The sequence below is a fragment of the Melospiza melodia genome, chromosome 16 (genome assembly GCF_035770615.1).
Source record: "Melospiza melodia melodia isolate bMelMel2 chromosome 16, bMelMel2.pri, whole genome shotgun sequence".
Lineage (NCBI taxonomy): Eukaryota > Metazoa > Chordata > Aves > Passeriformes > Passerellidae > Melospiza > Melospiza melodia.
In genome coordinates, this window is record NC_086209.1 from 4,685,225 (window position 1) to 4,712,544 (window position 27,320).

Below are 27,320 nucleotides of genomic sequence, written 5' to 3' on the forward strand. Positions count from 1 at the left end.
GGAAACTGGGTCCACAAACACCATCCCACCTGTGAAAAGGGGGATGGAGAGAAGGGAGGTGTAGGAAGTGAACACCATGAACTCAGCTCATCCCTGGTGTGTCTGCCACCTCCTTTCTGCTCTGTGACTCCCTGCACTGAGGCTGCTGCCCTTGCAAACTGGAAAATCTGTACTAAGTGATGTGCAAAAACCATCCCAACACACAGGAGGCTGCTCACCCTGTTTGTTCCCCAAGCCACATCCACACACAGAAACACTTTTTGACACCAAGACCTCTTTCATCTGCTGATTGTCCCATCTCCTCTCCAGGGGGGTTGGTATTTCTGCTGACTCTTGAAAATACCAAGCCAGGAGGAGAGACCTGACGTCCTGGAGCTCTGGAGTGTATGGACCATGCTGGCTTTTACCATTCTGGGCCAGCCAGGGGTCCAGGCTCTCCAGGAGCAGTGTCCCAAGGGAGCAGAAATCCATTTGGCTGATCCATGAGTTTGCAGGAAGAAGGGAGAAAAGCAGGATGTGACTTTAGAAGGGGTTTTACTCCAAAAGCAGAAGAGGTTTTAACTCAGGTGAGTCACCTGACCTCACATGTAGTTCATGACTTTGGATGGAGCAAGCACAGAGAGGAAAATGAAAAAAAAAGAAAGAAAAAAAATTCCAAAAATAATATAGATTTTCAGCCACCTAAAAATGCATTGGAACAGAAACAACTTCTCACTGTGATCAGCTTCTAGAGCAAAGCCAGAGCTCTCCTCAGAAGACCAGGCTCTTTGTTGGTGGCCTAAAACAGCCTCTGTGAGGATAAAGCACAAGGACCTCACTTTCAAGCAATTAAAAAGCCTCCTGACCCCAGGCCACCCACAGCAGCTTGCTGTGACACTTCCCAGACCCAGCCTGGCCCTACACGGTCCCACTGCATGGAGACAGGTGAAAATTGGTCTCCTTCCCCAGAAATCCTGCTGCTCTCCCTCACTGGGCCCCAGAAAATGACATTACAGCCATGCTGCACTCAGATGACCCCCAAGGGGTCTCAAGTGAAGAGGAAATAAATAGACAGAGGCACTTTGCTTTTCCACCATACAATCCAGGGCAGCCAGGACACAGCCAAGCTCTTCCTGCACCCTGAAATGGGAGAGGGTCCCTGGCAGGACCCTCATCTCCTCATCTCCTCATCTCAGGGATGGCTTATTGCATGGGCAGATTATTCTAGTGCAAATTTTATCTTAGCTAAAACTGGAAAAAGTAATCAAGGCAAATGCAACAGCTCAGAAGGAATCAGAGTAGGATTAGACATTTATATGAATAAGAATAGCTTCTGCACTTTGACTTGCTGTGATAAAAATAATAAGAACCTCAGTTTTCACGCTCCAGGGCAGAAAAAATGATCTCTGAACAAGGTGTTAGAAAGAAATTTCCTCTCACCACAGTGGTCCTCAACTGGCCAGGTCACAGAACAGAATCTAGGGGTGTGTGGAGACAGAGCTGGCTGCAAGGCCCTGGGCTTGCTCAGGAGCATGAGATGGGTGCAGTTATCAGAATTAAATGAAGCAAGGCCATCACTCCAGTTATCAGAAATAAATGAAGCAAGGCCATCACTCCCCTTCCCTCTTTGCATTTCCTTGCTAAACCCCAGTCCCCCCCAAATGAAGACCAGTGAGTTTGTGCAATGGATTCCAGGGATCTCCTCACATTCTCTGGTGTTTCTCTGCACAGATGGATCAGTGCCACCCCTCACCTCCTCCTCCTCCTCCTCCCAGGCTGAGCCTTTAAGTGGTAATGGCCTGAGCTGATTAATAAACTGGCTTGAGACTGCTGATCTCTTTGCACCATTAAACCTTTCCCCAGCGACTCCTCATTAATCCCTCCCAAAGTCCTCCTAGATGAGGTTGTTGTTAGCACCATCAATCCTTTTTAAGGCCTCAATTTGCAGAGGAAAGGAGCAGGGGAGTGCGGGAAAGGGTGCATTTGTCAGGGGAGCCATCTGTTCCCGAGGCTGCCGAGAGCTCAGTGCCTGCTCCCAGGTGAGGAGCAGCACACAGCATCCACCACAGGGCAGGACAGCCTGCTCCAGGCACCTGGCGGATTCAGGAAGGCCAGGAGAAATACCTGGCATTTATTTTCCTTAATTCCAGTGCCTTTGGTTAGGGGCAGAAGGCTCCACCACACCTGGTCAATGATAAATTCCTGCTGGTATCTGCAGAGATGCTCTCAAATAAACAGGGCTGGGACAGCAACCACCCACAGCACTGCTGCCTATAGGCCTGAGCAATCCTCCTCGTCTTAGCTCCTCTTTCTAATTATTAAAGCAGCCACATCTTCAGCCAGAAGACTTGATTTGCCTTAATTCCTCTGGAAAGTGGAATTTTGTGGGAAATGCATGAATTTTATGATTGGCTTTTCGTAAATATTAAAATAAATATTATATGTGTTGTGTTAGGAAGTTATGCTGTATTAATTCTCTTAAGTAGTGTGTTAAATACAGTTTTAGGTTATAAAATAATGTTAAAACAGAAACTATGCTGTTTTAAAGAAAGGACTCACAGTGAGATAGCAGCCACAGGATACCCAAATCTTGCAGAGAAAGAGAATTTATTGCTCTCTTATCAGAAGAAGCAAACTTCTTCCCGCCTCGAAGGCGCTGTTAGGATTCAGAGGAAGAAGCTGACACTGACCAGCCAGAATCCTGTGTTTGAATGGAATTTATGCATCATGTATGAGGTGTATGAATATGCAACAGGCTGTTGTTCTTAAGGATTGATCCTCTGTTAACGTGGGTCCTTTTCGGGCTTATTTTGCCCAGAAAGAGGTACCCGGACTGTCCATAACTCTTTGTCTCTATTGTCTCATATTGTCCTAATTACAATTGTCCAAATCATTAATACTCTAATTGTATTACTATTTTTATAACCATTTTATTACTATTAAACTTTTAAAATTTTAAAAACAAGCGATTGGCGTTTTTCACAAATTTCAACCACCCAGTCCATAGCCCCCTGTCACTTTCAGCCTTTTCCCTCACTATCAGCACACTAGCCCTGATTGTCTTTTCTTAGCTCTTCCAGAAATTTTTCACATCCTTAATTCTCATTACTTTGAGCCATGCTTAGGGGCTTGGAAGGAGGATGGTGGCAGCAGAGGTGCTGAACTGTCCCCGCCACTGATGGTGGCAGCATGGAAATCACGTCTGCAAAGCCACAGCCCAATGTTTCTGCCTTTTAACCTAAAACCTCACAGCTATTTTTTCCCCTCCCCTGTGTCTGAAAACTTGCAACTTTTGAACTCTGGGTTTTATGTCCATGTGAGCTTTTCAAATGAATGTTTTAAGATCAGGTTTGATAGATATGAGGTCATATAAGCCTGTCAGCTGGAACCAAGCTACAACTGTGGCTGCACACAGAGCAAACTGTGCCACTGCTGCTAATGATCCACTGGAGTGGAGGGGAGGGAGAAGGGACAGAAGGGAGGGAGGGAGGGAGGGAGGGAGGGAGGGAGGGAGGGAGGGATGGATGATGCTGGCACAGGAACTGTGGACAGCAGTTTCCTTCTGGAGCCACTTGTGGGAGGGACGGCTGCCCAGTGTTCAGGCAAACATCAGAACAAACATCTTCAAAGCTGAAATTGGTAGCTTGATTTAACCATGATACCATTGTGCGCAAACCCAGGGTACAGGGAATATTTCTGTGTCTGCTCTGGGGTGCCCTGACCCCCAGGACAGCACTGACTCTGACCCTCATCCATGGAGAAAGTTTCCTATACTGCAAGATAGACTGGAATCCACAAAAGTGTGAAATAGATTATAGAGAGCAGTGTAGGTGAATCACTTGGTGAGAAATTGAGGTTTTGAGATTTTTAGTGTGTTGTGGATGGAAGCAAGATGGAGGGCACAGGGTGTTGTCCTGGGTTTCTTCTTCATGCTGCTTCTTCCTCCTTCTTCTCCATGGGTTTGGGTGGCATTTTGTAATTGGGCAGAAAATTCCCCATTGCAGTTCTTTGGGATCAGTTATTGGGTTAAAAGGAGAAATAATCCAGGTGTCAGTTTAGCTTTAAAATACCTTGGAACAAGAGATTGTTGGCCATTTTTGAGGTGCTTTTCCAGCGTGCTGAGCCTGGTGTGGACAGCATGCAAAACTCTAGAGAAGATAATAATAAACAAGAACCTGAAGACTGAAAAAATCCAGTGCAACTCCCTTTCCTGACACAAAACCACTCCAGGAGGGTCTCCCCAGACAGGGGAGCCACCAGGGAGGGCCCAGCCTGGGATCCAGAAGTCGAGGAATCGGCAACAGGTACCCTGGCCCCATTGCTCCCAAAGTGTTGGAACCCAAGGCATGGGGAATGTTTCTCTGAGAAGTCCTGACCCCCAGGAGAACTGCTTTTAACCTTCACCCATGGAGAAAGCTTCCAAGGCTTTGGAATTAATTGGAATATACGAGTGTGTGAAATAGATAGTGGTGTAGTTCATCACAGGGTGAGTTTTGGGAGACAAGATAGATGATTTTGGGTGTTGTCTGATCTCCTTCTTGCTCTTCATCTGCTCCATTTTCTGCAGTGCTGGTGGCACAGAGGGATTTTTAGAAAGAGCCCCAATGCAGATGTTGTGTGAACAGACAAATAATTTATTATTGGTAGAAAGGTAGAAATAAAATTAGTTCTAAGAGTTAGTTGGACAAAATAATTTTAAAAGACCTTAAATCTGTGCGTCTTGTGACTTCTTGGTGCCTCTCTCTTTGTGTGCTAAGTCTGGTGTGCAGACAGTGTTGATAAGAGAAAAAAATAAACAACAACCTGAAGACTGAAAAAACCCAAAGTCTGTTCATCTCTCAATCCTGGCACAGAACTATTTGGGGGTCTCCCCGCCAGGGGATCCTCAGGGGGGTTTTCACACCAAAGCATGTCCAAGAGGGGCTCTGAGAGGGAAAACCCCGGGCATGGGCACAGCTTGGAAAAGGATTTCTCCATGCTTGGCCCAAGAGCTGATCAGTGCTGTGCTCCTGATTACACCTCCCACGTCTCTGTGCTGCCTTTGCCAGCTGTAATTTGGAAATGACCATGTCAGTTCTGTGATGTTGGAGTTCTGGGTGTTGAGAATTTTAGACTTTCTATGCTAACAAACTCTAACTCCCAATGAAACACTACATTTAACCTAAAGCCACGGAGAAAACTTCCAAACTTAATGAATAACACTAAGATTACAAGTGTGTAGTTCATTAGAAGTGTGTAATATCACAAAGTAGAAAATTCAAAGTTTAACGTTTTAGAGTATAATAATATATATAAAACTAAAATAAAAGTTTTAAAGCAGTAACTGATCCTTCCTCTTCACAGTCTTCTTCATAAGTTTAAGTAATTTTTTTGTGATTAAACAAAAAAGTCCATATGACAAACTTTAAGTAATTAATTATTAAATTAAAAATAAATATAATTTAAGTATAATTTCTTAAATAATTTAACCTTAAAAAAACTGATAAAAATAGTAAACCATTTTATAACTTATTAGTAAAATACTATAAAACTCACAACTTATAAAATAAATAAAAAATAATAAACACCTAAATCTTAGTTTTAGAATATAATAATATATATAAAACTTAAATAAAAGTCTTAAAGCAGTAACTAATCCTTCCTCTTCACCTTCTTCATAATTTTCAGTAATATTTTGTAATTAAACCAAAAAGTCCACATTGCAAACTTTGAGTAACTAATTATTAAATTAAAAATAAAAATCATTTAAGTATCATGTCTTAATTAAATAATTTAACCTTAAAAACCTTATAAATTAAAGTGCATTTTATAACTTATTAGTAAAATATTCACAACTATAATGAGCAGGAGTTTTCAGAGGCCGTGGTGGCTTTGGCAGTGGTTTGGCTGGTGATGAGCACACCAAGTATAGCCAGCAACAGCTGGACTCCACAGGGGAAAAAAGGAAATAACCACACACACATGCAAAAATCATCAGTCAGGCTCCTTTTAAATGATTAATGCAGCGCACAGAGAAAGGCTTTTCAGCTCTGAAATCTTCCCATGATTATATAAACCTTAACTCCTTGCAGCTCCTGAGGAGCTGTGTTTGTTTGTGGGCATTTGCAGCTGCTGTGGTGTCAGAAATAGAGCACAGAGGGAGGATCCCATGGGCAAACAGAGCAAACCCCAAATTGCTCCAGTCATTTAAACATTCAGGGAGATAAAACACTGCAGAGAGGGTCTGGAGTGAGCAGTGCTCGAGGGAGGGAGGGGTTACAGCCACCACTGAAGTTGTTTCTGTTCTCTTGGGTCCGTACAATTAATTATCGTTATTAATTATTTATGATGTTACATAAATAAGTAATAATTAGTGCTATAATCACCTCAGCCACTGAAATTGTAGAATTATCACAGAATTATCTGGGTTGGGAGGGACCTTAAAGATGATCTTGTCCAACCCCTCTGCCATGGCCAGGGACACTTTTCACCATCCCAGGCTGCTCCCAGCCCCACTGTCCATCCTGGCCTTGGGCACTGCCAGGGATCCAGGGGCAGCCACAGCTGCTCTGGGCACCTGTGCCAGGGCCTGCCCACCCTCACAGGGGAAAATTTCTTCCTCAAATCTAATCTAAACCTGCTCTCTGTCACTTTAAAGCCATTACCCCTTGTCTCATCACTAAAAATCCTTGTCCAAATTCCCTCTCAAGCTCTTTTGGAGCCCCTTTAGTCTCCCTTGAGCCTTCCCTTCCCCAGTGTGGTCCTACTGCTCTGTTCCTCAGCCCTCTCTCTGAACAGGGAGAACCTCCATGTGACCCCAAATTCATCCCTAGAGGATGGATTCCCCCAAATCCACTGCCCATTTCTGGTGGTGGTGCCCCCATGGGCTGTCCCAGGAGTGCTCACACTTGCAGCGGGATGCTGATTTCTCCCTCTGTGATTTCTCCCTCTGTGATTTCTCCCTCTCTTCTCTCTGGCTGTGGACATCATGGCCCAAGTGACATCTCAGAATGGAGGGCATTGCACTGACTTAAGAGGTTTTGTTTCACCTTAGGGCTTCACAAGCAATTACCTCCCTCAGTGAGGAGTGATCACACAGAGGCCACTCCCCATCCCACAGCCTCCCACCTCCATCCACCCACCAGGTAAATCAGGAGGACAGGAATGCCCCAAACCCCCTCCAGCCCCTCTGCCATCCATCCCATCAACTGGCACCTCATGCACTGGGCTTCAACTCCACCAAAAATGAACACATTTTGCAATGCCCACACCCTGAAGAAACACCAGCAAAGAAACAACACTGAAACCCAAGAGTGAGCTCTTCTTCTCCTCCACATCCAGCCCCTCTCCCCCCAGCTGCTGCTCACAACATCCAGGCCCTGGGGGTGACCAGCAGGTGACACTGCCCAGCCTCATGGGCACTTGCATAATGGGGAAGTGTCAGGGATTAGAGACGAGAGAGCAGCGGCTGCAATATAAAAGCAAACTGAATAATTAAAGAGAGGAGCTGTTCCTTGCAGAGAACAAAATGAAAGAGTTGTGTGATTTGAGCAGAAGTGACCTTTACACTTCATTACAAGGAGGTGGCGTCCTTATGGGGTTATTAATATTTCCAGCTGAATTAGCTTGGGTTAAAAATGGCTCAAAGGAATGAGGAAGGAGAGGGAGAGTGAACAAAAATATATCATTCTGTCTTTTTCTCCTCCTCTTTGCTTTTTAGTTTTTCTTTTTTATTTTTTTAATTTGTTGACTTGAAAGCAGAAGGGGCTGAGTGGCCATCAGGAGGGAGGCTTCATTAGAAACAGGGAGAGCTGCAGGGTGAGCTGGCTCAGGGATCTCCCCTCCACGCTGGCTGTGCTTCAGAAGCAGCCTGTGGTGCCTCTGTGGCTGTTGCCACACTGACACCAGGGCACACAGGGGGCTGTCGCTCACTGAGCTGCACACACGTCACAGAAATGACACTCAGGTGGCTCTGAGCCAGCAGTGGAGCTCTGACACGCACTCAGTGGGATCTCCTAGGGCAGGCATGCTCCTGTGGTCACTGCTCACCTCCCTGTGGGCCAGCTGATTCCCCTTGCCACACAACATCAATGTGGAAATGGACAGCCCTGCTCAGCACACTGTAACCCACCCTGACACAAGGGACAGACAAACACCCTCCCTCCCAAACAGACACAGAGCCACGGCCTCCATCAGGGCTGTTTTAGCACGGGGCAGACCACAGAAATCCTGCAGAAAATAGAGCTGCTTCTGTCGCAGACATCTTTCTATGAGAAACCTTTCCTTCAAATTTTTTTCCTCCTGAGAAGCTGAAAGGCCTCAGGAACAAAATGTAAACAATGGTTATCTGCTGCTGTGGAATGCAACAGGTGCATCTGTCATTGGTCTCGTGTGGTTGTTTGGAATTAATGGCCAATCACAGTCAGCTGGCTTGGACACAGTGTCCGAGCCACAAGCCTTTGTTATCATTTTCTTATTCTATTCTATTCTTAGCCAGCCTTCTGAGATGAAACCTTTTCTTCTATTCTTTTAGTTTAGTTTTAATGTAATATATATCATAAAATAATAAATCAAGCCTTCTGAAACATGGAGTCAAATCCTCATCTCTTCCTTCATCCTAAGACCCCTGTGAAGACCGTCACAGCTTCAGTTCCGTTCAGTTCAGTTCAGTTTCATCCAGGAAAGGACCTTCACCTCAGCATGTCCCAGCAGGGGCAGCCCCACACAACCCCACAGAATCATGACTGCCAATAAAGCCCCAAAGCACTGGGTGAATTAAATAAATAAAGTTCAGCTCAGCAACCTGAACCTAAATCCAAGCTGCAATTTTGCTGCTCAGAGCCTCGAGGTGAACACAGTTGTGCTTTTTGCTGTGATCACTCAGGCTCATTTTAGTCCCATCACTGAGATGCAAAAGTGTTGTTACCTCGATGACACAGCCAGACACCTGCTTGTTTCTCCACAATCCAGGCCTGAACAATTTCTTTTACTGCCTCTCTGTGCCCAGCAATAACAGGCATCAGGAAAACCCACCAGAGCAAACAGAAGGGGAGAGAAACATGAAAGCAGGTGCAGATCAATGAGGAGGGAGCCTGCAACCCCTGCCAGGGCTGCAGAGTCACCACAGGGCTCCCTCCACAGCATCCTCCCCACCCTCCCAGCAGGGCACCTTGCAGGGGGCTCTTGCAAATGCCATGCAAAACCACAAATCAAATAAATACTCGAGGCTTTTGATCATGAAATGGCCACGGTGGCAGCTGCTGCTCCTCCAGTGGCTGCTGAATCACAGCCCCTCACTTATTTATAGGGCTCCCCAGGGCGAGTGGATGACAAATGCCAAAGAACATGCACCTCACCCCCACAAGGTGTTGTTATCCTGGTGCAAAGGAGATGCAGAGCGAGGAAGCAGCACCCTGGCAGCTGTGCCAGACGGGTGGAGGCAGGCAGAGCACCCAGACACTTCACCCACCAGCAATGCCTCCAGCACCATCACTGAGAGCTGCTCCCAGCAAGGGCTCTCACCCTCAGGGTGTAGCTCATGCCCATTCCTAATTCCCACTGTTTTTAGTGGGAATTACTGATTCCCCCAGTTTTTGATGCCATCTTCACTTTGACAAAGGGCACCACTCCTGTGAGCACAGTAAAGAGCACAGTGGTGCACAGAGCAGATTTATCTGGGCTCTGAACTGATTCCAGGGATGGAGGCCAGGGTGCTGATGCTCCAGAGGGAGAAGCAGCAATAGATGCTGAGATCCAAAGTTTTCCCCTTATTGCTGGAGGCTATTGCACATGAGCCAGGCATTGAACAGTTCCAAGGGCAAGGGAGGGGAAAATTCAGCCTTAACATGGCCTTGGTGCTAGGAAAAGGCATGAAAGTGAGGTGAGAGGAAGGAAAAGGCCGAATCTTCCCCAGGCTGGGTCAGGGAGGTGGGAAACCCTCTCAGGGAAAGCAAAGGTGAACAGTACCACCTTGTTCTGACCCTAAGAGCATCCCTCCCAGGTGACCTCCACCTCCAGGGCTCTGCTCCAGAGGGAAGAAATCATTTCCTTTGCCATAGTGCCAGGGAGCTCTCCCTGGGTGCATCCACAAACTCCGCACAGCTGACAAAAGCAGGAGTCAGGAAGCAGGATCTCCATTATCAGGGATGATTCACAGGCCACAGAGATCACAGCTTGCCTTGTAGATGTCACTGGGACCTGGCAGTCCAGGAAAAGCATCTTACTTATAAACTGGGAGGAATTATGAGTGCTGAGGCGTAGCCCACACGGGAGCTGCTGCCTGCTGTCTGGAATGGAATGACTCTTTAGATGATCCACGAGGCTGCAGGGCTCCTCCCCAGGGCTCTCTAGCTGGGACAGGGCTCCCTGGGCAGGTGTGCAGAGCCCTGCAGGTCTCACACAGCCAGACCAGGGCTTCCATAGACCAGCCTTCCTGGTGTTAGCTGGGCTGCTGGAGCTGGTTTTTAATTCAAGTCATTATTCATAGATTAAATCTGAAGTGGCTCTTTGGACTAGACTTGTTTTCTGTGAAAACTGTCACACAGGCTGAAAAGGCAATGAGATTTACAGGGAACAGCCAGGGACTGGCTCTGCTGCAATTCCAGGTGGCCCCAGGAAAGGCAGTGAGCTGCTTTGTGAGAGAAGCTGGGGTTGCTGTGGAGTTTCTGGGATGAAAATCTCTGAGGTCTGATTTAGGGCTGAGCTCACAGTGAGGCCAACAGGACCACTGATAAAGTCTCTCCCTCGATTCTTCATTTTCCTGATGTTTTTAAGCACACAGTTCCAGCTCTAGGTGGAATTAGCTGTTGCCATAAAATGTTTTTGAAGCATGAACTGGAGTCAGACAGACATAAAGGTCACCTAGGTCTTGTTTTCTTTGTTTCAACTTTCTACAGCCAAACCCATGACTGATCTGAAAGGACTTGAGGCAGCAGCAGCAGTCCCACACACCTGGCTGAGATCCACTGGGAAATGCAACTGTGGAGCAGTGGGGAGAGAAAGGGGAAAGAGGAAAAAAAGAGGAAAAAAGAGGAAAAAGAGAGGAAGAGAGAGAGAGAAGAGAAGAGAAGAGAAGAGAAGAGAAGAGAAGAGAAGAGAAGAGAAGAGAAGAGAAGAGAAGAGAAGAGAAGAGAAGAGAAGAGAAGAGAAGAGAAGAGAAGAGAAGAGAAGAGAAGAGAAGAGAAGAGAAGAGAAGAGAAGAGAAGAGAAGAGAAGAGAAGAGAAGAGGACTCCTTGCTAATCTCAACAAGCAAATCCCACTTTAACTCCACTAACACAGAAAGCAGTAGCAGCAGTAGCTCATCATCTGAATACTGTGACATGAAATTTATCTTTTTTCATTGCTTTCACAGCAATTTTGCACTGTGTTTGATAGCTGATGTGCATATCCAAATTCATGCAGCCCCACCACCCCTCTCCCTCTGCCTACTCACGCTCACCCACGCTCTTCTGCGTGTGACTCAGGATGAAAAGGGATTTAGAAAGATGCAGGGAACGTTTACAAGCCACCCACCCTTTCACCCCCAGCCTGGATGGCCACATCAGCACGTCCAATTCGGAGCCAAATCCCTGGGACAGGCTTTTCTTCTGTCCCCTGCACAGTCAGGCTCAGAGCACAGCTCTGCCTCAGTGGTTGCTGCTGGCTGGACATTGCAAGGCTGGGCTTGTTTAAAACATGGGGAAATCCCCAACTTCTTGCTTAGTGCCTTGTGCATGTATGGGTCCAGGATGGTCACTGCAACAGAGCCCTTCCTTCACCATAAGGAGGTCACTTGGTCACCCTGCAGTGTAGGAGGGTGGAAGACGTTTGTAAAACAGCCACAGCCTGCCCTGTTCAGCAGCACCAGCAGAAACGGGGTTGTGTGAAACTCTGGGGCTTTTTCTGGGCTGGTTGGGCTTGGTGTGGAGACTTGAGCCTGGGAATTCTGCAGTAAAATCCCTGCAGAATGGGGGCACTGCTGCAGGTCTCACCAGCACAAAACCAGCAGCAAAAAAATCCCCCAGCAGCTGTAGGGAGTGACAGGGGACAAACTACCCAGATCTGGGTGGCAAACCAAAGCCAGTCTCCCCCTTAACAGTGGTGCTGAGAAGCCATTTAGGGGAGTGTGTCACCACTAACATCATCCTGTTTCCATGGAGACCAGATTAACAGAGCTGTCGAGAGAAGCTGCTCTCCTAATCTCTCCCTGAGAAAAGAGCTTGCTGATACAAGAGACCTTTAAACATCTTTAATCCAAATTCAGGGTTTTCCTTTCCATGTTGCCTCTAATCCTTCTGGAGGTTACCAGCCCCTTTCAGCCCCGAGCCCAGCACAACAGCATCAAACAGTGCAGGCACCCACAGCCTCTGCAGTCCCTTGCTAATATAAAATTTGCTATTTCTCTCTCCAAAATTTGGCTGGCTTAAAAATAGCAATTTTACCAGGCCATCGTGTGCAAAGGTCCTGAAAACTGATGTCTTCATTGGTGCACTCAGCCTGTTTTCTGGAGATGGAATTAGAGCCTGAGGACAGGGATGGGGGCACCTTCTTCCATCAACAAAAAGATGCAGGTCCTGCTTTCTGCATTGCATGAGACACTTTCCATTTACTTTATTCTCCTGAGCTTTTGTCTCTCCCGTGGAGCATCCCAGATAAGATCAGGTCCCACAAGAACAGGGAATAATTTGCCCACTGGACTGGTTCACTGCAATTGCACAGCCTAACCTATGGATTTAGAGAATCACAGAATGGTTTGGGGTGGAAGGAACCTTAAAGACCATTTGGTCCAACTTCCCTGCCATGGCAGGGACACTTTCCAATGTCCCAGGGTGCTCCAAACCCCATCCAACCTGGCCTTGGACACTTCCAGGGATCCAGGGGCAGCCACAGCTTTTTTGGGTAACCTGTGCCAGGGTTTCCTCACCCTCACAGGGAAGAATTTCTTCCCAATATCTAATCTAAATCTACCCTCCTTCAGCTTAAGGTGATACCCTGTGAGAAATGCCTCTCCACTTCTCTTTATCTCTCCCTCCAGATCCCAAATTTACTTCTGTTTTGGAAGGCAGGAGCACAGTTACTCTGTTTACTTCCACCAGCCCAGCAGGTTTAAGCACAGCAGAACAAGGCTGCCTTCCCCTCCAGATCTGTTTGGCCTGGACTTTTCCTTTTCCTGATGGACAATTCATATCTCCAAATGCTGCAGGAGTTCCCATGCTCTCCCTGCCCATCCAAGGCAGGCATCCACACTTCCAAACAACCAGGCAGGGCCTTTGCCAAACAGATTTTGTTGATTTTGTGGGATTCACACTGATGAAGCCTCCTGTCCAAGTCTCCAGGCAGGTGGGACACTGCCCACAGCCCTTTGAGGGCACCCTGAACACCCCACATGTGGCTCACAAAGCTCTCCAGCTCTCCATTGGAACATCTCTGCCTGCTAAGCTGAGTAAAGGCTCTGCCACCTTCCTGTTGCTTCCAGAAGTTCAAAGAAATTGGACTCCTTGCTTTTCCTTGCCTTTACCCCAAAATCCTGTCAGGGAGGATCGTGACATGGTTTGACAATGCCCGAATGATGGAGAAGGAGTCGGTGTGACTGGGAAAATGCAGTTCAATCTCAATTTCCTCCTGCTCCCCTTGCCAGAGGGCTGGGTGATGTTCTGCACATCTGGAGGCAGAGCTGTGGCTTTGCACAGCCCTTGTAGCTCAGCTGTGTAAAACATCTCACCCAGAGCAGCCCTCTGGCCCTTCCCTTCACCTGTGTGCGATGCTGCTGCCTTGGCACGCAGTACACATGCCATTTTACTCCCTCCTATCCCACATGCCAGCCTGGAGCTCCCCAGAAGCTCTCAAACAGGCACACCATGATCTGGGAAAGGCACATCTGTGTCCTGCAGCTGTGGGCAATGAAGGGTTAGCTTCTCTGCAGGCTCTGGAGGCACATCTCTGAAGCATCAGGCTATTTCTGCTCAGCGTGCCTGATTTCAGAGGAGAGCTCTGCTGTGGGATAGAGCTGGCATGTGGGATAGGAGGGAGTAAATTATACACAGGGTATTTTGGTGCAGGGTTTCCTACACCTACTCCCATTGTCCTCCTCTGCCTGAAGGCTCCATCTGGTTTGCTCATGGCTGGGCACAGAGGTGGGGGGGCAGCAGAAGGGGAAGCAAGGGCTAAGTTAAAGCAGGGTGCTGCAAAGGCTGACCTGCAGCTACAAGAGACTGACTTTTTGGTGGTTTGGGGTTTTTTTTGCATTTTTGTTTGTTTGTTTTTTGTTTGTTTTTAATTTTTATTATTATTTTTGGCTGGGTTTGGGTTTTTGTTGTTGGGCTTTTGGGGTGGTTTTTTTTTTTTGGTTGGTTTGGCTTTTGGGTTTGGGGTTTTTTCCTTTGTTTTGGGGTGGGGTTTTTTTGCTTCTTTTGGGGGGGGGGGGAAGGGTTTTCTGTTTTTTCTGTTTGTTTGGTTGGGGTTTTTTTTGTTGTTGCTGTTGGCTATCCATATATCAGCCCCTGGGCTCAGCACTGTATCCACAGCCACTCTTGGCCAGGACTTCTATCTCCTCCATGCCACCCGCCTCTCTGAAGAGACAATGCCCAGAAAAGAAGACAGAACTGCAGAATGTTATTATTACTGGTTGTATATTTATATCATAATTTATATATATAATATTATATATATATTATATATAAATATATTTATATAAATATATAAAATATACTTATTCAAAATATAATTTATAATCTATTTATCATATAATTTATATTGTAATTATCAACATTTGGAGCAAGCAGGTTGCTCTGTCCCCACCCCAGCCCATCTATATATAAATATTATATATATAAATACATTTTTATGTAAAAATATATATATTATATCTATTATATACATATAATATATATTTTTATATAATAAATATATTTTATATATAATATATATACTGTAAATATATATTTATAGTATATATATATATTTATGTTATATATATATATATGTATATTTTAAAATAATTTATAATAGAATTTATATTATTACATTTGGAGCAAGCAGGTTGGTCTGTCCCCACCCCAGCCCGTCTATATAGTATACAGATACAATATATTATATCTATATTATATAGAATAATATAATCTAGATATTATATAGATATTATATATTTTTATATACATATACAATAAATTTTATATATTTTATATATATTTAAAATATAATTTCTAATATATTTATAATAGAATTTATATAATTACCATTTGGAGCAAGCAGGTTGCCCTGTCCCCACCCCAACCCCGTGCAGAGGTGCAGTGCCCACAACCAGGGACCTTCAGCAAGGATGCTCTGCAGTCTCTGCTGGGGCCAGCTCTGCCTGGGGGTGTCACAGGAGGGTGGGTGGCAGCAGGGGATGGGGACAGGGATGTCCTGAGCCCAGCACACAGCTGGGGGATGTCGCCGCCTCCCCTCCAGCTCCTCCAGCCCTGGCAGGGCAGCGCTGTCCAAGGGGCTGGGGCACCTTTGTGCCACACCGGGGGACAGCAGAGGGGACTGTGCTGACTCGGCCGTCGGGATGCTGTGGCTCCACGGGAGCTGTCACGCTGCTCTGCCAGCCTGGTTTGTTTTTGCTGGCGGGCAGGAGCTGAGCCAGGGCCAGGCAAAGCGAGGGGAGGGAAGCGGGGAGCAGAGGGGACAGGCGAGATAAATAGGTAGCGTGAGGATAATAAAGGAGGACAGCTGGCCTAGAAAACTCGAGAGATAAATCAGCAAGGGGGGGGAAAGAAATAAATCCTGAAATTAATTCCAAAGCGTGAAGTTCCTGCTGAGCCCGCAGGAGAGAGGCACCTGGTGGCACCCACCTCATCCCTGGTGCCATGGCACAGACACATTTTAAATCTTTTCCTTAGGAATCTGTCTCCTGAGAAGCTGAGAGACCGCAGGAACAAAATGTAAACAATGATTTTGTTTGCATTTGCTGCTGTGGAATGCAACAGGTGCATCTGTGATTGGTCTCATGTGGTTGTTTCGAATTAATGGCCAATAACAGTCAGCTGGCTCAGACTCTGGTCAGTCACAAGATTTTATCATTCCATTCCTCTTCTTTCCTTGCTAGCCTTCTGATGAAATCCTTTCTTCTATTCTTTTAGTATAGTTTTAATATAATATATATCAAAATAATAAATCAAGCCTTCTGAAACATGGAGTCAGATTCTCATCTCTTCCCTCATCCTGGGACCCCTGTGAACAGCACCACAGTGCCAAGCACTCCTGTGGCCAGCACAGCCACAGTGGGCACTGCCCCAGCCTGTGAGAAATGGATTTGTAAGGGATTTTTCAAACCTGATAGAAAGTTTACATCGTTTTGAAGACATGTATGCAAACATTGAGATAAGGTGTGCTGGCTTAGGAAGGCCATGGAATAGAGATAACCTTGTTGAGAGAGAAATGGAACCAGAAACAACTCTCAACAAGTTTCAAAATATGGCCTTGCCAAAAGACCAGATATTTTAGAGACTTTAAGCTGTGAAAGATGCATTGTAGCAGGACCACATGGGGTAAAAATATAGGAGATTGGTGTTAGAAGTACTACCAGCAAAAGCTAATCAGCTGAAAAACAATTATAAGGTATTGTAACCAGGAAATAGGTTGGCTTCTGATGGAATGGCATTGAGTTTTACATCTCTTATGTCACACCCTTTGTGGAGACTGATAATGGAATAAAACCTTTTAAAATGCCTCTCAGTTGCCCCATCTCTGAAAAGCTGGGAAAACCAACAAGCCCTTCCCAGCATCAGGGCCAAAGCCATGGAGAGCAGCTGGCTGTCCCCAGGAGCAGGGGACCTGCTCAGCCCTCACCAACCTGGCCATGCCAAGCCTCTGGTGCCTGGAGGATGCAAGCAGGGCTGAAGGGACCAGCAGGGACCTGTCTTTGCCTCCCTGTTCCAGTCCTTCCTTACCTTGTCATTATCTGAGACTCCAAACCCCAACAGAGGAGCTGGGCAAGCGTCCCTGCAGCACCAAACCCCACAGAGCTCTGTGGGGCCAGAGATGAGGGCTTGCCACCCTCCCAGTTGGGCCAGAGTGTCTGCACAAAGCAGCAGCAGTCACCAAAGCAGCTGAGAATAAAGGATATTCCATCATTCAAGTGCTGTGGGGTGTGGAAAAACCGGGGATGCACCACAGCAAAGATCTAGGAAGGTTCATTAACCTCTGCAGTAGCACAGACACCCCAAAATGCACCCTGCTGACCCGAGCAGGATCCCACAGGAGGTCCATGGCCAGGCAGAGACAAATCTCTCTGTCATTGCAGCATTTTTCCCATACAAATGAAGCTGGCACATAAACACACAGCACTGGTGTGTTCACAGATGGCACCAGCAAGCAAAGATCCCCAAAGTTGCACAGAAAGATGGAGGGAAAAGTTAGACCAGGATGAAACAGGGGACCAGGGAGCATCTTACACTTTCCAATTTGGCAGAAAAACTGTGAGAGAAAACAGAGCAGAGCCTTTACTCCCTGGCAGCCACCCTGCCCACAGGGCTCTCCCCCAGCACGGCAAAGGCAGCTCACAATAAATAATCCTGCCTCCAGAGCCCGGGGCCGGCAAACAGGAGTGCAAACAGCCCTACAAAGCCAGGCTAAGCAGCAGCTTCCCATCCCAGCTCTAATTGCCAGCTGAGCAGACGGATAATCTCCCAGAACTGCAGCGATAAGGGTGCTGCGAGTCCCCGGAATTGCCTGAGAGCTGCCATTGAGGATGCCGGGAATTGCCCAATTATTCTCCCCATTTCCTCTCTAAGTTTTGTAAATCGGAAAAGAGCTGTTTTGTTTTTTTTTTCCTTTTGTTTATTTTCTTTTTTTTCTCCCCTCTCAAAACCAGCTGGCACAGGATTTCTCAGCGGTTCAGAGATTACATCTGGGCCGGCTAATCCTGTGTGGGCAGGGAGAAGAAAATGGGGGAGCAGCAGTGGGATCCCAGTGGATGCAAAGGCTGCGCTCACAGGCGATGGTTTGAACAGAATTCATCCCAGCAAGCCAGCACCGGCCCTGAGTGCAAATCACATCCCATTTCCAGCCCCTCAATGGCTCTATTGAGGAATAAATCAGCTCCTCGAGCTGGCTGAAGCATTCACCCTCTCACAGTTACCTTACTCAGTGCTGAGAAGTTAAAACCTCCCTGCCAAGGCCAGCAGGCTGGGGAGAGTCAAATATCCAAATCCCCTCAGAGCTCAGCAGTGAAAAACAAAACAACACAAATGCCAAAGCCCACAAGAGAGAAAACAAATCCCTGAACTGCAGATCACCTGCACATCTCCATTTGTTCAGCTGCTTTTCTCCAGATGATGCAGTGGGCCAAGAAGTCAGCTGGTTATCATGAGAGAGGCAAACAAGCCAGGCCACTGTCTAAGCCAATGCTGATCTGCACACACAGGCAGCAGCACTCACCTCCCAGCCCCTGGCTGTCTTTGCAGCTGTTTAAACCTTGGGCTTGTCCCTAAATGCTTCATGACTGTCCCTTAGATGCCACTGTTAAGCCCCAGAATGGCAGCTTTTCTTTGAACTTGCAACACAGGCAGAAGTCTTCAATAGCACCAGAAGGAGTGAGGGACTTAAAGTTCATTACTTTTATGGGATCAGGGTTGTTGTTCTGTAAAGAGTTTGTAGAAATTTGGATACAAAGACATTAAGCACACCCAGTCTGGCCACCCAGGTGGGTCTGGGCTGTGTTTGGTGCTCTGCACTGCCAGCTCACGCCCTAAGCCAGCTGCAAACAGCAACAACCACAGCATCCCTGCCTCCAGCACATCTGGGGGTGGCTCTGCACCTCACAGTCCATCCCTGCTGTTCCCCTCTCTCCAGACCTAGAAGGCACCAGGTAGAACGAGTGAAATGCCAATTCCTGCCCTGGCTCAGTGCTGGGGATGTCTCAGTGTCCCCTCTCAGCTCAGTGTGAACCAACACTGACCCCAAAGCCACTGCACACAAACCCACCCCATCCCACTAATGGCAGGCTGGAAAGCGAGATGAACCAGCAGAGGATGGAGATTCTCAGCAAGGGAGGGGAAATGGAGCAGAACAGGAGAAAAGATGACTGAAAACCCCACAGTGCAACTTGCACTCAATGAATGTCACCCCCTGTGCTGCAGCAGAAGAGTCAGGGATCACTGAGGCAGAGCTGAGCTGGAAGTTAATTTACTGAGTGGGTAATAGGCTGGGAAATGAGATAATATGTCAGATTTGCTGATCCCTTAATACCCACACATCCACTCATAGCTATTATACTTTGATATAAGCTGTAATGGGACATATAAACAGAAGTATAACAATGAACACAAAACTATAATGATTAACAAGACTACAATTAGGTGGAACATCTAATTCATAGCTCTGGTGGCTGCTGGTGACCACCTGAGCAGATTTTCTCACCAGAGATGTTTTCCCCCTCTCTTTACTCTTGCTGTGATATGGTGGGTTGTGGCTGAATAGTTAAAGCTGCATCCCATAACTTTAATAAAATTACAGATGCAGGTATTGAGGGACTGTGAATATTCTCTATTTACAGAGAATCACAAAGGGCTCTCATGCAAACACAGCCATTCCCAACACAGCCAAGTACAGTCTCAGAGGTCTCTCTGGGATGTATTTCAAAATGACAAACATTTTGTTCAGTGTCAAGACAAATGTCTTGGGTCTTTAGAGTATTACAGTCACAAATAAATCCTTGTTGTTTCTGCACAGCACACGTGGCAGCAGTGAGAGTTTGCCATTTGTTCCCATTTTGCTGGGCCCATACTCCAGGCTCTAACAGAGTACAATTCCATGCTGATTCAATCCCAATGCAATGATTGGGTCTATATAATAATTTAGGCTGGAAAACACCTCTAAAATAATCAATTCCAGCCATTAAACATGGCACAGAATTCAGATAAAAGCTGTGGCCCTACTTCTGGTGTGGTCACAAGTGAAATTTAGTAGATACCACCAAGATAGGAAATGCTTTTTGAATTAAAATAAGTATTTCTTAAATACTCAGTGAGTTGAAATTTACCCAAATTACCTTTGAAATTCAGTGGGTAAAGTGCCCTCATACCTTCCCTTTTTTGCTGTAGTGGATTGCACCTGCATCTGAGCTTGGATACAGCTGAGAGCTATGGGAGCATTATTCTGGGTGATGCCAAGGGCATTCACAGTTAGGTGGGGGTCCTTTCCAATAATTCTTTGCTATTTAGACAACACACCAGCCAGGAGACATTGACCAGTTCCTAATGCCAACAAAGAAGATTTTAACTGGTGTTCTTGCTCACACAAATCACTTGCTGCCAGGCTTAATTTATTTGCCAGAACTCCAGCATCTGTGCTGTTTATTTAATACTCCTAATCCTGTTCCTGGGATGCCAGTCACAGCTCTCCTGGCTCGTTTGGAGAGGTGAGGGCTCACTGTGCAGCCCTGTGAGCAGCCCTGGGCAGAGGTATTTAGGAATGATAAGCAGGTAGGTTTAAGTGCAGAGATATTAACCTGCAGTGACAGTTCCACAGGCCTGGGGCTCCATCAGGGATTAAGGATCACTTGTTGCTGGCCTGGCTTTTTAATACCATTGGGCTCAATTTCAGGAATCTGTGAAGATTGCAACAGGTCCAAGAGGTAGTAGGATAGATTCTGGGGGTTAAGGTGATTTTTGCTGTGTTGATATAAACAATCCTAGTTTAAATTAAATTATATCTCCAAGATAAACAGATAAATTATGCCTGATACTATTTCTCTTCTTGTGTGTTCCTCTTATGTAACACCCATTGAACAGCTACCAGCCTGCTTAGATCTATACCCTTTTCAAAGGAGCCACATTGAAGACTAAATAAGTAAATTTCTACTTCACTTTTGGGGGGTTGTCTTTCACATACTGTGCTTACATTTCCCTCTGCCAAATCCACATTAACGGGTGGGACTCCTAAATTTGTACAATTACAGCTTGCCTTTCAGTGATTGTCATTGCAGTGCACTCAGGCCTAACCATGATTACAACCATTACCACACTGACTTGTACAAATAAAAGTCCTGGGGGTTTTCCCTCCATGCACCAGGATTACTGAGGGATAAACTAGAGCTGGGTCTTGGGATTTTGGTATAACCCAGTGTGGGTCCTGGAAAGGGAAACAGGACAAGTCTCAGTGGGGAGACTCCAAACTGGTTACCCCTTCTAGTGAGTGGCTCAGGTGCATCCACCCAACATTAATGTGGTGTTTAACTCCACTATTATCTTTTGGTTGGTCTCTTTTCCTAATGGGAGCTTTAAAAGAGTAGGAGTTCCACCTTCAGGGCCAGGGGGTCCGTGGGAGCTGACAGGGTTAGAAGTTGCTCAGTGAATACACAGGGATAGAAGTTGTCTCATTCCCAAGGATCTATTCACAGAATGCCCAGGTTGGAAGAGACCTTAAAGATCATTGAATTCAACCCATCCCAAACACCTCAACCAAACCCTGGCACCCAGTGCCACACCCAGGCCTTGTTAAACACACCCAGGGATGGGGACTCCACCACCTCCCTGGGCAGCCATTCCAGAACTTTATCACCCTTTCTGTAAAAAACTTTTTTTCCTTAAACAGTTCAGTCTGTGTTGGAATGTGATTTGTTTTGGAATCTGCTTCCCTTGTTAAACAACACCCCTCATCCCCAAAAGCCACCTCTGCTTCACCTTGGGTTTCCCCTAATGAAGATCATGCTTCACATGATCTTCCCCAATCAAAGAGGCACCACAAATACCCAATTCCACTCTTGCCAGCCTTCTGGCCATATTGTTCTTGCAAATTATCCAGTTGAAGAAGGTCCCACAGAATGGTTCTGGTGGTATTTCTTTGCTTAGCCCTGTGGGCCCCAAGGGACACCTCAATTTTAATAAGAGGGGCCACCTTAAACTACAATTCACTCTCTTCACTACTCTCATCCCTGAATTGCCAGTCAGGATCGCTTCCATGTATCGCCATCCCAATCTTCTGGGCATGCAGTTAACTAATGGATCCTTATGGTACCTAATAAATCAGACCATAAATTCTAATTTGTCCTCCACTCTTTTTCCTTCCCCCCACCCCAGTTGTTTCTGCAATTGTTCTGTTCACAGAGATAACAGCTCTTTTTGTCACTTTCTTTGTTCAAACTCATCTTGTAACGTTCTCATTTCCTTTTCTTTGTATTCCTTACAATGACACGCTGCGTCCAAACACATTTACAACATCTTGCATATTATTCCCTTTTCTTTACCATTTTTCAGTTCCTCTCTCATGCAGTTTAACTGTTCCTCTATCTTTTACTCCAATTATACCAATTTTTGGATGCTCAATCCTCAAAAAGTCTTGGAGAAGATCTTATTCCATGCCAGTAATTGAATCTACCACTCTACTGACTGTGGCAGTTTTGTCACAGGAGAAGAGCCAGGTGGATCTGAGCTGGTGGTTAGTTTATGGAGCTCTAACCAGCACATTTAGGAGTGCAAATCTCAGTCCTGCCTTCCACCTGCATGGAGCAGAGATGGTCTCAGAGGCTGGACCATGACCACACCACCATGACAGGAGGATTTTGTGCTTACCCAAGCAGGTTTGTCACTGCCCAGGATGTCCCCAGCAGCTCTCTGGAGACAAAAACCAGGGGAAGAGGAGCACAGAGGGCACCCATCCCAAGTAAGGCTGTCCTTTCCTCCCCCTACACATCCCCAGAACCCACAGCATCTGCAGCTGCCCTGGCATGGGATCTCCAGCTCCAGCCATGGCCCAGGGAATGCAATCCCATTGCTGTGCTCATACCAAAGCCCTCACATTCCATAAAAACAATGGGAATCATTCCCATCCAGCCCCTGCAAAACAGAAGCACCTCCAGCCCTTTCCCATCCCTGAGGTTACTCCAAGTTTTCCCCTGTAAAGAAGTCAAACTCAGCACTACAACCAACCAAAATCCCAGAATTCCTGCTGCCCTTGCATCCTTCAAGATATCTTGGAGCATCATCCCTGCATCCCACTGGGTAAAGAAGGGAAATTAGGAATTCCAAAATTAGGAAATCATTTAGAAACTCAGAACACCAATAAACCCCTAAAACAGGAGCCACACCTTGCTTAGGATTCTTTTCTATGGACACAGCCTTTGGAAAATGCACCTGTACTTCCCAAACCCAAGTGCTTGGAGGTTTGGGAACCCCTTCCAGGTGGCAGCAGCTCCACATTCCCAATCCCACCTCTTTCCCATCTAGGGATGGATTCCCACCCAAAGCCACCTGGGGCCCCTCCCACCCCACAGAGAACACCAGGAGGTGACAAATGCTTCTTCTCTTTATTGGGATCACTGGGACATTCCCGGAGGGCAGAGCCTTTTCCTGCACATCCACAGGAGCATTCCCAGGGCAGTCAGGCTCAGCAGAGTGGCTGCTGCCAGCAGGAGCCCCTGGATCAGCACAGGAATTCCACCAGCAGCACCTGGAAGGGACAAAACCCTCTCAGCACTCGTTCATTGGCTTCCCAGCCTCCAGCCAATCTTTGGGAAGGATCCCACAGGGCAGTTCTGGGGGATTGCTCCAGAAAATCTCTTTGTGAAATCCCTGGGTGAGGCCTGGAGACACAACCCCACAGTGACCACTACCTTGGGGGGTGTTCCCAGCTGCTCCTGGACTTCCAGAGGGGCTCATTAATCCCTGAGCAGGCTCCAGGATCAGGAGGGGTCCCACGGAGACATCAGCCTCAGTCGGCCCTAAGAGCCCACCTGGGAAGAGATAAGAATAAGTAGCCAGGAGAGGAATTCCTGCTTTAGGCTGGAATTTGGGAATTACAGAAAGATGGACACCAGGAGAGCAGAATTCCAAGGGTTTTAAATGCAAGGACACAGTTGGGATAAAATCATGGAGTGGTTTGGGATGGATGGGGCCTCAAAAACCCATCCAGCGACACCTCCTATGCAAGGACACTTCCCACTATCCCAGGTGGCTCCAGCCTGGCTGGGACACTTCCAGGGACGAACAACAGTGCCAGGACCTCCCCACCTGCACAGAATTTCCCCCCCAAATTACCCTCTTTTCTTTTAAAATCCCTTCCCTAAGGACACCGGAGAGGAGCCGGGATTTCCCTTAAACTGTGCCCAAACCCCGAGGGGACACCTTGGGGACACACCTCTCTGTCCGGAGCCATCCCTCCTCAGGCGCCTGCCCATCCGTGCTGCCGGGGCGCGGAATTCCCGGGAATCGGCTCCGGGAGAGGGACAGCTGCCGGTGTCGCAGCAGCTGCAGATGGCCGCCGTGCCCTCCAGAGGTGCCCACCTGGAACAGAGGCACCCGTGAGCCCTGCCCGGGCGGGCACGCTCCCCTCCCCGCGGCAGGGACACTCACAGCCCGCTGGCTCTGCTGAAGGAACAGGCTTTATTCCGGGAATTCGGGGCTTCGCCCGCCGGGGCCACCCGCAGGTGGCAGCTGATGTAGAGCTGGAGGGGAAATCAAGGAAAAATTCAAGTTAATCAAGCTTGGCTCATCCCCTACAAGTCAAATTAATCTTGGAGACTTTAGGGCTTTTTTTCTCCCGCGATGGGTAAACTGAGAAAGGAGAAGGGATGGCAACAACATCTCACCAAATTCCCGGCGTCTCCGGCGAATTTAAAGGCATCCAGCAGGAACCGCAGCGACTCCGGCCGCGGCCGCGGGGACACGAAGGCTGAGGCGGTGTCCTCGGCCCTGCTGTCCAGCAGGCACCTGGGGGAGGGCAGGAATCACCGGGATGCTCCCGAGGAGCCACCCGGGATCCCCGGGCAGCCCCGAGCCCGCCTTACCCGCCCCGGTCGATGAAGGCGTAGCGGGGGTTCGAGCTCCGCTCGGGGCTGGCGGTGGCCACGCAGCGATCCACGAAGAGCCGCAGGGGCACGTGGCCCTCCGAGGTGACATCGGCCTGCAAACGGAGGCTGTCCCCAAGCTGGAAGCCATTGGAGAGCCTCTCCCTGCTCCAGTCGTCTGGAATGCAGATCCCAAGGAACGGGGTCACTTTGGGACCTCTTATGGGGTCAGCGTGGGGCCTCTTGGATCCCACAACAGCAGCACCACTGGGGTGCAGCAACCCCCGTGGGGTGGGTTTGGCTCCATTGGGGCTCCCAGGATGTCCCCAGGAGCCACGAGGGATGCGGAGCTGAGGGACACGAGGCCATCCAGGCGGCACCCACCGTCCATGAGGCGCAGGGAGAACCGGAGCCGCTCCTCCGCCGCCACCGTGGAGCGGAACGGGGCCCAGGTGGGCTGCACGGCACCGCTGCTCACGTTGCTCCTCCTAAAGGGAAGCGATGGGAATTGCCTGGGCTGGCACCGGCACCTCGGGGCCGTGGCAGGGCGGGGACAGCCGCCAGCACTCACCTGGGGTAGTGACACTCAATGGGGACCTCGGCGGGGGTGGCCCTCACGATAAGGGGGTTGCCGGAACGGGTGGGTTTGTAGAACAGGGTGGTTCTGTAGATCAGGGAGTCCGGGGTCACCTGGAAGGAGGATTTGGGAGAGGGGGAAAATCAGGAAAACGAGCTTGGCACCAGCAGGGACTGTGCCAGGACAGAGGCCACATTCCCGATCCTACAGGACGCCACGGAGCTTTGTGCTGGCATCCCAACAAGGCTCAGGCATGAAGGAGAGATTTATCCCATTATCCCATTAATTCCTGCATCCAATTCCAAACCTACAACTGAGCGTGTGCCTCATCCAGGATACCCACACTCCAAAAATCCACCCCTGCTCCTGACACTGCTCACCCCAACCTACCAGCACCTGCACCAGGGCACCCCTAGGGCCGACATCCTCACCTGACCCTGGTGCCACTCACCTGCAGGGTGCTGCCACACTCGTGCAGCGCGGCCACGAAGGTGACAAAGGCCTGGGCAGGGTTCGGGGACAGGGGCGGGCAGGAGGCCGTGCCCAGGCTCAGCTCCACCGCCCGCACCGGGCGCCCGGTGCCAAAGAGGTCCCTGCGCACGGTGACAGCCAGCTGCCCCTCCTGGCAGCGCACGGCCACCGCGGGGCGCGGGGACAGCGCCCGCAGCTGCGACAGATCCACCCGAGCCCACGCCTGCGACCGGGGGGAGTCACCCCGCAGCCGCCACATCCCGGCGTTCCGCGAGGGAAACCCCCAGGGATCGGAGGATGCGGCCAGAGCCAACACCCAGCAGAGCAGAGCAACCCCAAAGCGGCTCCCGAACCCCATCCTGAGCCCAGGGAAGGCAGCGCATGGCAAAGGGGCTGCGCGGGAGCTTTTTATGGGAGTATCCCGGGGGATTTCCCTGCCGGGATAACGGGATCCAGCTGGGCATTCCACTCGGGATAACGGGATCCACCTGGGGATTCCACTCGGGATAACGGGATCCAGCTGGGGATTCCACTCGGGATAACGGGATCCAGCTGGGGATTCCACTCGGGATAACGGGATCCAGCTGGATCCCATCCCTCCCGAGGGTGATGATTCCCTCCCCCCGCAGCCGGGCATTGTCACCTTTATCCCATGTCCTGCTCGGCTGTGGTAGCACCGATGTCACCCGTGTCCCCCTCGCTCCCTGAGCCGATTTTGGCCAAGCGAGGCAATCTCGGACATTCCCAGGAATTCCCCAAAATCCAGACGGTGCATTCAGAACTGGGGATGTGCCAGCCCCACGCTTTGGGCGCTTTGGGATTTCCCGTGCCGGATTTCCCTGGAATTTTGCCTGGCTAATGAGGGCACCATAACGAGTTCATTTGCATGGAAAGCAGAGGGGCAGAGCTGGTCAGGGACCAGCAGGCAGAAACCAGAGAGTAATTAGCCTCTGAGTGTTAATTGCGCTGATGGCACTGCCGCTGGTGGGCACGGGAGGGTGACAATGACCCCGTGCAGCTGCGGGAGGAGTTGGGGACACTCAGAAGAGTGGAATGGCCCGGCCAGGTCATCCCCGTGCCCTGCGGCCATTCCCGGAGAATTCCCATTCCCCATCCACAGGGATGGGAGAGCTGGGAGGGATTTTGCCCTCAGGATTTATTCCTGGTGTTGATTTTTGGTTTGGGGGGGTTTTGGGGTTGTTTGTTTGTTTGTTGGTTTGGTTTTTTTACTGGGAAACGGGGCTGGAGCATTTACCTCCCTCTTCCAGGATCTATGGGATGGGTTTGGGATGAGGGGACCCACTCGGGTCACTTGTAAGGGATGAGCCAAGCTCTGACCCAGCCTGAATTCCTGATGGAAATTCTCCTGTCAGGTCCTGCTGTCCCCTGCAGCATCCATAATGTCACTCCACATTCCCACATCCCCCTCTGGCACCATCCCGGTGTCCCAGCATTGTCCCGGGTGCTTTTAGGGATGATGAATAAATGATGGGACATAGAAAATGTCTCCAGGCCTCTCTATGAATTCTGCAGGAATGGGGCAGATCCCAGCCTGGCTCATCCTGAAG

At 48.6% G+C, this 27,320-nt stretch overlaps 1 protein-coding gene across 1 annotated transcript; it reads right to left on the minus strand.

Moving 5' to 3' along the window:
* Window positions 1-23,234: 23,234 nt before the first annotated feature.
* On the minus strand, window positions 23,235-26,110 carry LOC134425884 (zona pellucida sperm-binding protein 3-like). The gene is made up of 9 exons (XM_063170901.1): window positions 25,733-26,110; window positions 25,276-25,394; window positions 25,089-25,192; window positions 24,705-24,882; window positions 24,507-24,627; window positions 24,271-24,362; window positions 24,056-24,201; window positions 23,532-23,651; window positions 23,235-23,368 (listed from the first exon to the last, which is right to left on the minus strand). Exons 1-9 carry the CDS (start codon window positions 26,108-26,110, stop codon window positions 23,235-23,237), a joined length of 1,392 nt encoding a protein of 463 aa, XP_063026971.1.
* Window positions 26,111-27,320: the final 1,210 nt, after the last annotated feature.

What these genes read in the sequence shown, in the direction of transcription:
- LOC134425884 (XM_063170901.1), bottom strand. Translation starts at nt 26,110, where the DNA reads ATGGGGTTCGGGAGCCGCTTTGGGGTTGCTCTGCTCTGCTGGGTGTTG. An exon ending in CTCCCTGCGCCTCATGGACG is followed by an intron (nt 24,883 to 25,088) that starts GTGGGTGCCGCC and finishes TCTGCATTCCAG; the next exon opens with ACGACTGGAGCAGGGAGAGG. An exon ending in CCGGAGACGCCGGGAATTTG is followed by an intron (nt 24,363 to 24,506) that starts GTGAGATGTTGT and finishes TTTCCCCTCCAG; the next exon opens with CTCTACATCAGCTGCCACCT.